Here is a 13,370-nt window from a genome sequence, read left to right on the forward strand (position 1 = left end):
GTATTTCTGTCAAGTTCTAAATAAAGTATTTTTTCAACAAGATGCACAGACACCTACTTCTCCTCAGTTTTTTTTCCTCTAATGGTTGCATCTGTTAATTAGCCGCCTGGGTGCAACCTTTGTTGTAGTGTCTCATGACATCAGACCCAACATCAGTTAACATCCCATCAGTTAATATTGCTTTACCTTGTTTTTGTATAGGTAAAAATGATCGGCCTATCAATGCAAATGATTCCACTGGAGTCTGCCTCGAAACATTATGTCTGCACAAATAAAATGTAAAGCTGTAACAATTTAATCTGATGCCTTCCAAAAAACCCATGTTGAGCGCAGTGGTCCTGTGAGTAAGTATAACAATGCTCGCCGTGGTATTGGTTTGCAACGGCCTGCATTGTGCAGCTCAGCGTGACTGTATAGAGTGTCCTTATCTCACCGTCTATCTGTAAGAATCCATTACAGCAGGCAGCACCTTGAGATGAGCTGAACGGCACCGGCTACCTTTCGACCCACCGCGCACCTCTCGAGTGCCTGGGCAACAGCGACGAGCGTGTGTCTTTCTCAGCTCATTGAGCTTCCTCTGCTCACCGATGAGACAGAAACTCGTACAGCATACCGCGCTGCTCTCGGAAAGTGTGGCCTTGGGATGTAAAAAGGCTTCTTCACAGCAGCCAACAAAAGCCTCTCCACTGGAGGCCAGAGAGATGAAAGACGATAGAAAGAAGTTAAATTCTCAACGTGTTGACCCTGACTGAAGCTTTTCAGCTCTGCGAGCAGTCGTCAATCATCAGCTGCAGTGAGAGCATTATAAAATAATAAAACTGAATGTAATCCAATGAAAAGAAATATTACCAGCACACAAGAAAGCACCTTGTCATAAAAGCTTATTTGGCTAAATCGAATGTGCCTAAATACAAACGTTTAGGTCGTACATGCCAAAGAGTGCCGGCAAGCTTTACTAAAAAAGGACAAAAACAGAGCAGCATTTCTGACTTGAACATGCATTCAGCTGCCAGAGGTTGGCCTTAGAAGCCAGTAAGTAAGACCAGCTCCCTCTCTGGGAGGAGTGAAAAGACAGGAACGTATTTTGCTGGAAACCTTTTTACATATGGACATATATGCAAATGTACTGGCGGGCACACACACACACACACACACACACACAGACCCATGTATTCGGAGTAGATGGGAGATAGAAGCAGGACTGCTCAAAGTGAACCTGTGATAAATGCGACATCCAATCCATTATAAACTCAGAATAACAGAGCCTGTAGTCCTTTTGTTTTTTTTAGATCAGGCCTAGCATGGCATTTGCTCAGTGTGGCTAATGAGCTAGCCTCCTGCTTTACCTCCCTATACACCAGTGCAGCCCTGTGACGTCAGGTTACCTAGCAACCCCTCTTCTGAGTCGTCAGCAACATTTCAGTGGGATTTTCCCAAACATGTGAAACACGGAGCTCAGGCACCATACATATCACCATATAAACATCCCAAAGTGTAGGAGCAAAAACACGACCAACATTTCTTTTATATTGTTCCTCCCACAGAGAGCAGTCTCTTTACCCATTATCATCTAAATGGTTAAGGTAGACAGGGGGACACAAGAACGAAACCCCCTCACCGATATCAGTACTGTGCATAAGAAGAGCACAGGCACACACACGTCAACAAAATAATGGCAGGCTGGCCTCGTGGATATTATTTTTGGTGCAAAGGGGAGAAAGCAGTGTTTGACGTGTGGCCCGGAGGTGGAAGGAGGAGGAGAGGGAGAAATGGCGTCAGAGCCCACCTGTCAGCAGAGCTAAACAACACCATGGCAACAGCCTAATGCTGCGAGGGGATGAGTGACAGCCGGTTTGTCGGGCACCGAGGAAAGGAGAAGGGAGTCCGAGCACAGGCCAGCCTGACACAGCAGACTCGAGGAGCACATCCCACCGCTTCAGTTGTTTTGTTTTCTCAAGGCTCCTGCTGACACAGCCACTTCGACGCACCTGCCAAGGCTATAAGCGTGGCCCTATCACAGAACTGAGCAACAATGCTCTATCCCCGGAAATGTTATTCGCAGATGAAGGTCAGCTCTCCCGCCCAGAAATCTGCACTCACTTCTTGTTGTCAGAACAGGCTCGCTGAATAAGAACACGCCTTATGTCATATATCATTAGCCATGTGGCCCCTCTGGACTAGGTAAGAAAAACCCAAAGAGGAGAAACCGATATAAGTTTTGGTGGAGATTGAACAGAAAGTAGAGAGCACTGAAAGTCAAAGCACCTCTTAAAACTGTGTCCCAGAGATTTGCTTCATCTTTGCTTCAGCATATCTGTATGCTACATTGTCACCATTGGCCAAAACAGGAAAAAAAAAATCTAATCCTGACATATTTATGCAGGGGCCAGGTCACAGAGGGGAGGTGGGGGTGTGTCTGTCGGGTATAAACAGTTGACAGTCCAAGACAATGGCCTATAAATTACCCCTCCTCCATCATTGTTAGCACCCATGCAAGTCGATGCTGGGTGGGAGTGGTAGGTCCAGGGGTACGTGTCTGTCTGAGCCTCAGACAGACCAAACAAGACACGTCTAAGAGGAGAACATATGGCCAGTTTAGCCAGTTAAAATGTAAGGTTTACAAGCTGCCGTGAGGCATTGCACTTTTAAACATTTTAAAAGGTCTATTTTTAGACAATTACAACCAGGTATGATTTACAGCTAGACAAAGCAAATCCCTTCTTCCCAGAAAAGAAAAAAGTACAGCAGGCCTCAAAATTACAGGATGCAATCCTCAACTCATCCCCAGTCGGTTTAAGAATAGATCAACATCTGCCTACACTGTTCAACAGTATGTACTTCTATCTTATTGGTTACTTCTGCTATACTGTAAAAAACAAACAAACAACAACAACAACAACAAACAGAGAAAGGGTCAGGGCTGATATAGTCACTACAGTTGTGTTTCCTCCTTTATACTCCCCCCAACAGCAAACACACACACAGCAGTTGTCATGTCATGAGAAGCAGCACAGCGGATTGGCTTTGATTCTCCCCTCCCCTTTCCTCCCTGCTCTCCCTTCTCGAACGGGCTCTTTGCGCGTCATTTGATTTTCTTATTTAACAACCAACCCTGAAAATGCGTAGGAAGAAAGATGTCTAAATATAGACGCAGCCACAACAGCTCGCACCACGAGCGCGCAGCAAACTCTCTCCAACACTGTGAGGAGACAAAACAGAGTGACGCTTTGCTGTTTGCATTACATAGAGAGGTGATGACAAAGAAAGATAAGGGCACAGGCTGCTTTTATGGAAAGACTTAGAGCATCAATGTATATATCTATATCTCTCTCATATATATATATATATATATATATATATATATATATATATATATATATATCACACCATTTAAGGCCAGCGTGCACGAGCAAAGCACTTGATATTAGGGTGCATTTGTTTTCCAAGTTGAGATTCTGTTGGGATTACGGCTCAGGAACAAACAAGGTGCTAAAAGGCAGAGCAAGTGGATGCGTGGATGCAATAAAGCAAGAGTCAAGCATACATGAAGAGCTACAGTAAATGTAACAGAAGCACCACAAGAGGCAGACAGAGCCTAAGCCTGAGTGGGATTAACGTGTGAAAAGTGAAGTACCAGTTAGCACTCCATTTGAGAGGCCAGTATCATTATCCTCTCACTGGCAAGGCAGAAAACCCCCCCACAAACACACACACACAGTTCAAGTGGAATAATAAAGCTCTCTCAATGAGGGAATAAAGTGAGTTCAAGCTGCTCTTGATTGCACTCCAGTGCAATATGGGAAAGATAACCCTTTCGCACCACAAGCGTGACAACTACTCTGACCTCACACAGACTGCTCAAATTCAACACACAAATTAAAAGTACTTGCAGCTCTGGCAGGAACGATACCCATGCCTCGCTGCAGAACAGACCTCCTCTGATATGACGGTTGCATGGTGGAGCGCTTGCTAGAACTTTAGAACCATGGCATGCCGCTGCAACCACTGCACGCCTCACCTCATCAGACACATCTCTCGCACGCCTGGAAAAGCAACACCTCTCACACAATACTTCTTAAGAGTCATTTGAAATCTACGACCAGTGCACTAATCCACTTACTTCTAAGAGACGGGGAACGTGGTAAGAAGAATCTAACAGAGGGCCCAAGTGAGAAGTGAAACTACACAATGAAGGCAAGAGGTGGTTTCAAAAGAGCGTGCCAGTAAAGCTGTGGGAAGTAAGACCGCTGATCGGCAGAGGATCCCTAATGCCCTCCTCAGCCTGAAAGACATCTAACCCTAGCGGTGTTTCTGGCACGATACATTATCATGATTGAAACATTATCATGCCCGTCTGATAACCCTACTAAACCAATCCTTCATGTTACAAATGGATGCTTTCTGAAGAACACACCCAGAGAACAGCAAATAGGACTTCTAAATCTCTTCTTCAGTTTGTCTTGAGTTTTTCGGAGACAGAAAACTATCTATATCAACAGACCGCAACTGTATTCTCCCCTCCTGCCCAAAGATCTCTGCTTATCTTTAAGATTTCTTCACATCAGTCTTTTTTTTCCCCCCAATTCTTGTTACTTCCCCATTTGTTTTACTGTGTAGGAAGCATCCAGTTTAAGAAAAGCATGACGAAATCACCCCAAAGTCTGCTAACTCTCTAAAAACGGTCTACAAAATTAGAAAATAAAGAAAATAAGGACAAATAAAGCAACTGCAACATTTGAACAGCCTTAAAATCTTGTGCTAGAGGATCCCTTTAGGCTCGCTTGGCATAGCAAACACAAACACAGTCATTGCATGGCAAAGAATTACACAAAGGAACCCAAGAGGTGACTGCACTTTTCCACTAGAGCTGTGATCTAAGATATTACGAGTCACGTGTTCTCAGACAAGTCGATTGTTGTCAGATTTTTTTATCTTTATGCTGCCACTTGCAGTAACAACGCAGCGTGTATGAACAGCTGCACCGTGAGCTCACTGCCGACTAGTCGCTGAAGCAGTTTAAACAATCAAACAAAAGTACAGCTATAATCAGTGGAAATAAGAAAAAATACAATGACACACACACACACACACGTACAGCTGAGGCATAAAATCAGCTAATGAAACGCAGACTGATGCACTTTTTATCTCCCCTTCAGGACTCGTTTGATTTCTGATTCTGATCCAAAGCAGGAAAGGATCCTGAAAGCTTGCGAGGTCTATAAAGCAGCAAACTTTGACTTGAAGTAACCACATCCACTGCTTCCACTTCTGACTTTCAGAGACAGCCCCTAATAACGGTCTCATAGGCACAGGAAAGAGACCCAGGAGCCTTCAAGAAACATGTGAGAGCGGCACGGCCTGTCCATTGTCATATAGAACAATGCTGGTGCAAAATGTGTCCACATGACAGCATTTCTCAGGAAGTACTCTGCCAGATCACATCCTGTTCCAGAGACAAGGTACGCATGACCACAGATGAAGAGGGGGTAAAAATGTGGAGCAGGATTCGCTTTGCACTCTTTGTTTTGAACCCGTTTATCCAGCTCAGCTCAGGCCCATATTTGATAATAATATAATAATTATATATATATACATACATATATATCCAAACTGATTTGCTTTGGTTTCATTCAGTTGAAGAATTGAATTTTCATTTAAGACCAGGCTTCTTTACTCGAGCCTGTAAAAATTTGTTCCTGCACAGAATAGCTGCCAACTCGCACCTGATGCCTGTCAGCCAGCGAGGGAGCAACCAAATTATTTTATAGAGGTTCATACAGTATTCTCAAACTGGATAAAAAGTTGCAGCTGAGTCCATAAAACAGCTCAGTCATCTCTCCTTTGCTTTTGGGTAAACCCCCCCCCCAGGCCTTGCTGGTGATATTTGTATTTGTGATTCTAAGAGGTTACGGACACAGTGTAATCTGTCGTTTAAGGGGCTTCTTCCTTCATTAGCAGCAATTCTGGACCGCGCTAAGTATTTCTAAAAACTAGCTCATTATATCACTGTGAGGCTAAAAGGAAAGCAATACTTTTTTTTAATTTAGGGCAACAGCCCAGTTGTTCACGGGTGTTTGGTTATACAGAAATAAAGGAGACATGGATAATTGATAGCCTCTAGCCAATCAGGAGTGAGTATTCCTTTTAGCTAAGGTACAAGGCTTTAAATAAACCATGAACCAGAAAACCCCCATCATCTATTATGTCTCCAGGATGTCACTGTGACATTTGAAGGCTTTGAACTTGTAATATTCAACTGTTTTCCACATCTCCAAGCCTCATCAAAATATACTGTCTGTATCAGCCATTTATATGCCACAGCACCCCCCTCCTCTTCCCATCACCCTCCTCAGCAACATCCAGGCCTGAGATTTAAAAAAAAAAAACTGGCCCTTTTGTTGAAACGACTGCAGAAGAGAGCTATATGTATAACCCTGTTTCGCATGTATCAGTTATCATTATGTGGTAAACCGAAAAAAAACGCACTCCCCCGTCCCTCATTTGAATTTTCCTGAAACATGCGAAGTGAGAGCAATATAGCGTGCGTCCTGTGCTGACGCCTGCACGCCACCAGGCATGACTTCTCCACCGTGCCGCCTGCTATAGTAGGGTATGTTGCTCCAAAAGAGCAACGCGCAAAGCAATGTCAAGTCATCCCCGCACGACGTAGGTGAATCTGCATCCAGATGCAGGAGAGCAGCAGCAGCAGCACACCAGCCTTTGCCTGCTGGATGAGGTTGGGAAGGGGGGGGTAACCACATGGATCGCGTCGTACATTTGTATTTGTCTCACAGGCCCCACTGTATAGAGGCAAAACCAAGTGCAGAGCGCCATACACGAACATATACATATATCTATATAAATAAAAGCCGTGAGTGCCTATTGAATGTGTGCCATGAGGCCAGGCTCAATACAGCTGCACGGCACGGTGCTGGGAACAATCCAAGGAGCTCCGGGCAAATAAAGAATATTCTAGAGGGATAGTAAAACCCAACGGGACAAAGCAAAACTTCATTATGAGCTCCTTTTATTGTTTTTTTTTTATGTTTATTTTTGAGTCACCTCTACACAGCGAGCCAGCAGTTGCCCGTAAAGCGACAAAATGTGCTCGGCTCACTGACACTGATAGGGCGCCTCAGCCAATATTCAGCCTGGGAGGCGGACATAGCGCTGGGGCTTCATGACTCCGCAATTTGGCTATACTGCTTTCTATCTCCGGACGGGGCTTATGCACGGAGCCCGTGCTCGGGAGGAGGAGGAGAGGGGGAAGCTCATTACCTCTAAAGTTCGTATTTCCTGCTGTGTAAGGTCGTTGGTGGCGGCGCATTTGGTGCGTAGCCCCTGTAAGCTGGAGATGGAGATATCAATCATATTCTGGATCAGTTCGCACTGATGTAGCGCGGCCATCGCTGCGCCACCGCCGCTATCCCTCTCCGGCTGCTCATCACTCTCGACCATCTTTCCGCCTTTAGCAGACACACTATCCATTCCTCGGCATTGGGCACGGCTGGAAGGGCTGGAGTCAAAGTGTTAAGCTAAAAAAAATGTAAAATAAAAATAAATCAAACATATGCAGCAGTCCGGCGACGCAGCGACCTATTGTGGAAGTTAGCTGACAGCAATTGTCCCCAGCTCCGAATCTGGAAAAAAAAAGAAAGAAAAAAAAAGAAAAGAAAAGAAATGGAAGCCCTATGTGCAAACAAAAATGTTGACAGAGATGAAAATAAGGTGCTCGACGGTGACCCGGGTCCAAAGTCCAGTGAGGCTCGACTGAGAGGATACTCAAAGCTTCCACCGACACAGCTCTGACAGAGGCTTCCACCGTCTGTCAGCTGTTGGGAACATCATGGAGCGCGGTGCAATCTGGGAAATGAAGTCATATGGGTTACACCAACGTGCACTCCTCTGTCGTTCGTTAGTTGCTCACGCAAGAAAGCGAATGAAGAAAATGAAGGTTTTGAGAAGTATTAAAGTAACTTGGCTTCATCCGGGTGTCCTCCTATTTATTTTAATTTATTTTTTGTTGCATTGCAAGGTAGGAAAAGCGTATTAATAATACAATTAACGACGGCTTAATTGCATTAAACTGTTTTGATATGATGATGTTCTGATCCACTGTCACGTGGCTTACTGGCACTTATCAGGGTTTTTGTTGTTTTAAATGTCCGTGCTTCTCCTACTGGGACCATTTTTCAGCTGGGAGAAGATTAGTATGCAGGGTCACAGGTAGAGAAGCCTAAATGCAGGGGCGATTCTAGGATGAAACCTTTAGGGGGGGCTCAGCCTCCAATCATAATGTAATGCATACAGTACTGTCTGTGTAAAGGCCGTTAGGCTCAATGATGTTCTCCAGAATTTTTCAAAGTAAGTTAAAGAACTATTTGTAGAAAAGTGAGTGAGAGGAGAAATGTGCTGCTTCAGTCTCTTAACCACGTAAAGACAGTCCATCTTACTTACGCAACTACTTATCTCTTACTTCTACTTAAAAACCTCAGTGTGACTGCACTGTAACATCACCACATCAACAACTGTGGACATTTAAATCTGTGTTAACTGTAACCTGCACCCACTCCAACAGATATCCATTGGTATCCATTCAATAATACCAAAAAAACATGAATATTACTTTACTACTGTGATTTTTTTAGTGCAATTTAGGGATGCTAAGTACCCCCCCCCCCCCCCCCCCCCAAACCCCCCAAAATAGGCCTAAAAATCACCAATATACCTGGATAAGTAAAGATTATGTAAATGACTTTGTATAGGTCCTACCTTGTAACAGGAATGATCTTTGTGTTTCAAAATGACTTGACACCATTCACGATAGATATGTTTGACAGATTATAGGCCAGCAGGTCATTTGAGCAAATAGTGGAAATCGCTTTTTGGCAGCAAAGCAGATAATAAAGGAACTGCAAAATAATGCAAAATATACTGCTGTGGTGCTACGAGGACATCCAGGCCTCAGCATACTCCCACTTTTTCTATTCTGATTGCAGATCCGTACAGAGAGGCAGGGCAATTCTAGAGTAGCTTTGGACACCAAGAATAATCACCACCTTTCACCTCACTTGCAGCTCCATACACTGTCATTATACTGTGTGGAGCAAAGCTGATGCACCAGAAGAACTATTTGGATAGGAAATTTAGCAATATGATTACAAGAGTGCCGACTAGTATATTCCCATATTCCTTGTATTTACATTTATTTAAAGACTGTGAATCAGTGCTGAATCCTCAGCTCATCAGATCAAGCTCACAGACTGTAGGCGACATCATAACTGCATAGTGAAATATACAAGGTGTACTTTGAGTAAAAATGAGCTTTACACCCAGAGAATAAATGATATGTGCATATTTAGTACATTTTTATATGCATATTTGGCACAAATGAGACTAAAAAGTGATTTTATTGTCATCCTCACAGAGCATCGAAAGCCATAGGATGCATCGAGGCAGAAATGAAGGAATAACAATTTGTTACTGCAAAGTCGAAGCTGAGGTAGGTTGTCTGTCCTCATATCAGGACAGTGCATATTATATCTGTGGGGGTGGGATGAATTTGCAGGTTTCCACAACCGTTAAGTAGCAGTACACATGGCTTATTGCTGCAATGAGGGTGTGATGTTCCTTCCTTTAATATACCCTGATTATACAATGGAACGTGAGTCACTTCTCATGTAGCCCTGTGTTCCTTCTCCTCCATCTGTCTGTCTCTTCTCCTCTTCTGATTTGCAGGGAAAATGTAACTGTGTCTTACACTGGCCAAAAAAAATAAATAAATTACACCAGTCCAAATATCAGCCGCACATGGTAGCACATAGAAATCAGACAGTGCAGAAGTGAAAAACCAAGTAGAGGGATTAGAAACCTCACTCTGGCTGTTTTGGTACACCACTGAGTCAGCCTCAAATCACTAGAAGCTACTAAAGTCAAAATGAACAACTTTAGTTCGGCTTAAAATAATCTGTAACCCGGCTGTATTAAAATGCTATGTTTATTAATGCACATACAGTATAAGCGAGTTCTTTAAATTTAGAATCATGGGTTGAGAAAGGTGACGCTGATAAGTAGTCTCTTTATGTTTGAAGTTTAATCAATATTTACTCACAAACAACACATGTCAAGTTGGACAGACCTAAATCTCGACTGAAACACAAAAGAGACTTACTAGGAAATCCGACAAGCTTAGATTGCTATATGAAATATTAAAATGTAAGTTGATTAAACTAAGCAGCTTGTTGAATTGCCTTATCTTTTCAAGGCGGCACTGTAACTTTCTCACAAATATATTAGAAGTACATGTAAAAGCCTTGCTGTAATGGAATGAAACAGACACAAAGTCTCACTCTCGAGCTATTGTTGTTGTTGGTCCACCACTTTGTGAATTCAGCCTTGCTATATTAACAGCACAGATTTGATGATGAAATGCCAGCAGGACACCACGCCAATTTCAGCTCCTCTCTGCCTTCAAAATCAAGTTTTACAAAGAAAACAATACTAGTATGCTAAAAGTTTCTCTTCTCGAGGACATGCTCTAGTAATCAAACACACCGAGCAAAATGGAAAAGATGGTTATTCTGTGTTTCGAAATATAATGACAGCTATTTTTGGATCCTGTGTCTATGTAGGGGACATAACTATTAAACTCACATATGACAAAAAGGTGAATTTTGAGCAGTTTTTATTTTTTTTACCTCATGTGCGCTCTTTCTCATGAAACATGTACCGTATTGCTAAGGACAACAAAAAAAAAAGAAAAATCAGTCTCACCATTTGTTCTTCCTCTCTGTTTTCTGTTTTTGCTGCCGTTTTTTTCCCCAAGATTTTGTTTCCATTTTAAATGATACTTGAAAATAACTGGCCATTGACCTCAGAAATAAGATTGTACATCATGTAAGAAATCCCACAAGTATCTGAGTGGAGCATAAGCACAACGGTCAGCTCGCTTGACACAACTCAGAGAGCTGAGGACGACATGATCCTTTCCCAGCCTCATGGTCTCTTAAGCCCTTTAAACTGTTGTACTATTGGACAGTCAAGGCACAACACGCGGCACGGAGCTCCCGGCTTTAGATTAAATTAGACCGTAGACAATCTAATTCCATCTCCTTTGCTAGCCAGGATTCCCATCCCTTCAGGTCTTCAGAGGGTGAGCCCCAAAAACAGCATTTAAGACCCGCGACCTCTGACCTGGAAAGCCTGCCCACGAGGCCTGCAGCACAGCTAACACGACACTTGTCTCATTGCACTGTTTGGATACTTATCCCAGGTCCACATAGCTTTGTAAACCCTTAAGAATTTTCTATAATTCTGCACAATTTTTACATCAGTGAGACAAAACATCACAAGTCAGGCTATTTATTTAGCCCAGTAGTAATTATCCAATCATAAATGTTTTTAGATAACAGTTTCTGGATTACAGGCAGGAGAGTTCACCTGAACTCCTTCACCATGAGGTCTTTTTGTTGTTGTGTCCCGCAGAGTGTGGTGTGGTATTGTCTTGTTGAAATAAGCAAGTTCTTCCCTGAATGGCAGCATATGTGGCTCCAAAACCTGTATATATTGTTCACAGGATTAATGGGACCTTTGCAGATTTACAAATTACTCATACCATGTGCGCAGATACCATCACAGATGCTGGCTATTGAGCCAGATGGTCTCTCTCTTTATCCATGAATGCAACTTCTGTGATTTCCTAAAAAATATTTCAGTTTTAGTGTAACTTAAAGGATCAATTCAGTATGAGTTTTTTTCAGCCTTTCAGTCCAGTTTTTCTTCTTTAATGACGCTTCTTTAGATGATAAAATCATTAAGCGTCATTAAGAATTTTAAATTGTTGGCCTATGTGCCCACAAAGCCTTCACAACTTGATGACCCACAGCTTTACTTTAGAAAAGCTCTGGGAGCTCCTCTGTTATTTCGCCCAGTCCTGTTTCTATTTAGGATAATTAGTTGTGAAATGTTCCACGGGTGGGAAACTCATTCTTAAGAATTTTGTAACTTTCCAGTCTTTTGTTATTTACAGAAAGCAGGTTTTAAATAATTTGATCATCACTGATTGCTGTTTTTACTGGTATTTACTTCCCAGTGGAAACCTTTTAGTTTTTAGCTCTTATTTATCCAGAAATACAGTCTTCTGTGTGCTTCCTACTTTCATTACTTTAGTTATAAATACTGCATTCAAAACTTTGGGTCAGTTAAAAAAAAGGTGACAGTCATAAATCTGCTTTGGTACTCTGAAAAATGCTTTGCTTTTGTTGATTTTTTTTTTTTAAAAACTAACTATACATACCAACATTTTACATTAGCTAAGAGGTGAATTTCAGTTGCTCCATTTTATTTTGAAAGAATCAGTGAGAATTATTCAAATTCAGGAACCATTTTAAGAACTAATTTTACAGTTCTTAAATATGTCCATCAACAGCATTTCGATTAATCGAGGGTCATAGAAAACTGTGTTTTACAGTGCCAGAAAAACACACTCAAATGGTATGATGCACTTAGGAAACTAACTAAAAGAACAAAGAACAAATGTATAGGAAATACCTTCACTTTTAGTCCCTTATAAATGGAATTTAAACTAATACTGAAAATAATAAAAGTAAACTGAACACTTAAAAAAATGGGAACTAAAATAAGAAAACTCACCCTGCGAACTAATTGAAACAAAACTAAATGTAAGAAAAATGTGCAAAATAAAATAAAGCAAAACAAAAACCAGCTACTATCACTCTGGCTGTCAGTTTGGTAAATAAATGTAATTTTAAAACAATGTTTTCAAATACAGACCTATGTACACAGTGTTTGATGTGATTGCATGAATCACAACGTCAATAAAGAAGTAAGACAGCATTCCACACAGTGGCCAACACCACCATCTGCTGGACATCTGTTAAAAAGAGTGTTAAAGAACTTCCATTGGATAAAATCAAGAAAATTAGATCTCATGAAAGGATATGCATACTCATAAGCAGTCATTATCAATAACATTAAAAGTCTGTGTTTCACACACACCAGCAGTGGACATTAAACACTTGAACAGAGCATGTGTTGGGCTGATGGCTTTCATGGTTGATTAACAGCACCTGCTCCAACCAGCCTCTCGGTTTGTTTCCTGCTTGGTAATCATGCTGGTGGAACAGTTTACCCAATTCAGTCAGTTCAGCTAGCAATGCAAAGAATACATTATCTAAGAATGAAACATGATTTTGTGTGTGTGTGTTTGTGCGTCCAACATGTGAAGGCCAGTCTGTTTCAGAAAGAGCTGTTCTAACAGTCAAAACCGTTCTTACAGCACATCACAGTGAGAACACATAATAAGTTACCAACAGTAAGCATAAGTACAGTACTGCAGCTGGTCTGGTTTG

The 13,370-nt window shown here is 42.0% G+C and overlaps 1 protein-coding gene across 5 annotated transcripts in view; it reads right to left on the reverse strand.

Annotated features, from left to right (window-relative positions):
- The window catches only part of ksr1a (kinase suppressor of ras 1a), a 28,119-nt gene extending 20,299 nt beyond the window's left edge, over positions 1 to 7,820 (reverse strand). For all 5 annotated transcript variants that reach the window (XM_087847157.1, XM_087847160.1, XM_087847159.1 and 2 more), the window contains exon 1: positions 7,279 to 7,820. In XM_087847157.1, coding sequence (XP_087703283.1) covers positions 7,279 to 7,488 — 210 coding nt within the window. In that variant the 5' untranslated portion in view covers positions 7,489 to 7,820. The remainder of the gene's footprint in view (positions 1 to 7,278) is intronic.
- Positions 7,821 to 13,370: the final 5,550 nt, after the last annotated feature.

Source organism: Neolamprologus brichardi, chromosome 10, assembly GCF_056152115.1.
Source record: "Neolamprologus brichardi isolate AB-2024 chromosome 10, ASM5615211v1, whole genome shotgun sequence".
Taxonomy (NCBI): Eukaryota; Metazoa; Chordata; class Actinopteri; order Cichliformes; family Cichlidae; genus Neolamprologus; species Neolamprologus brichardi.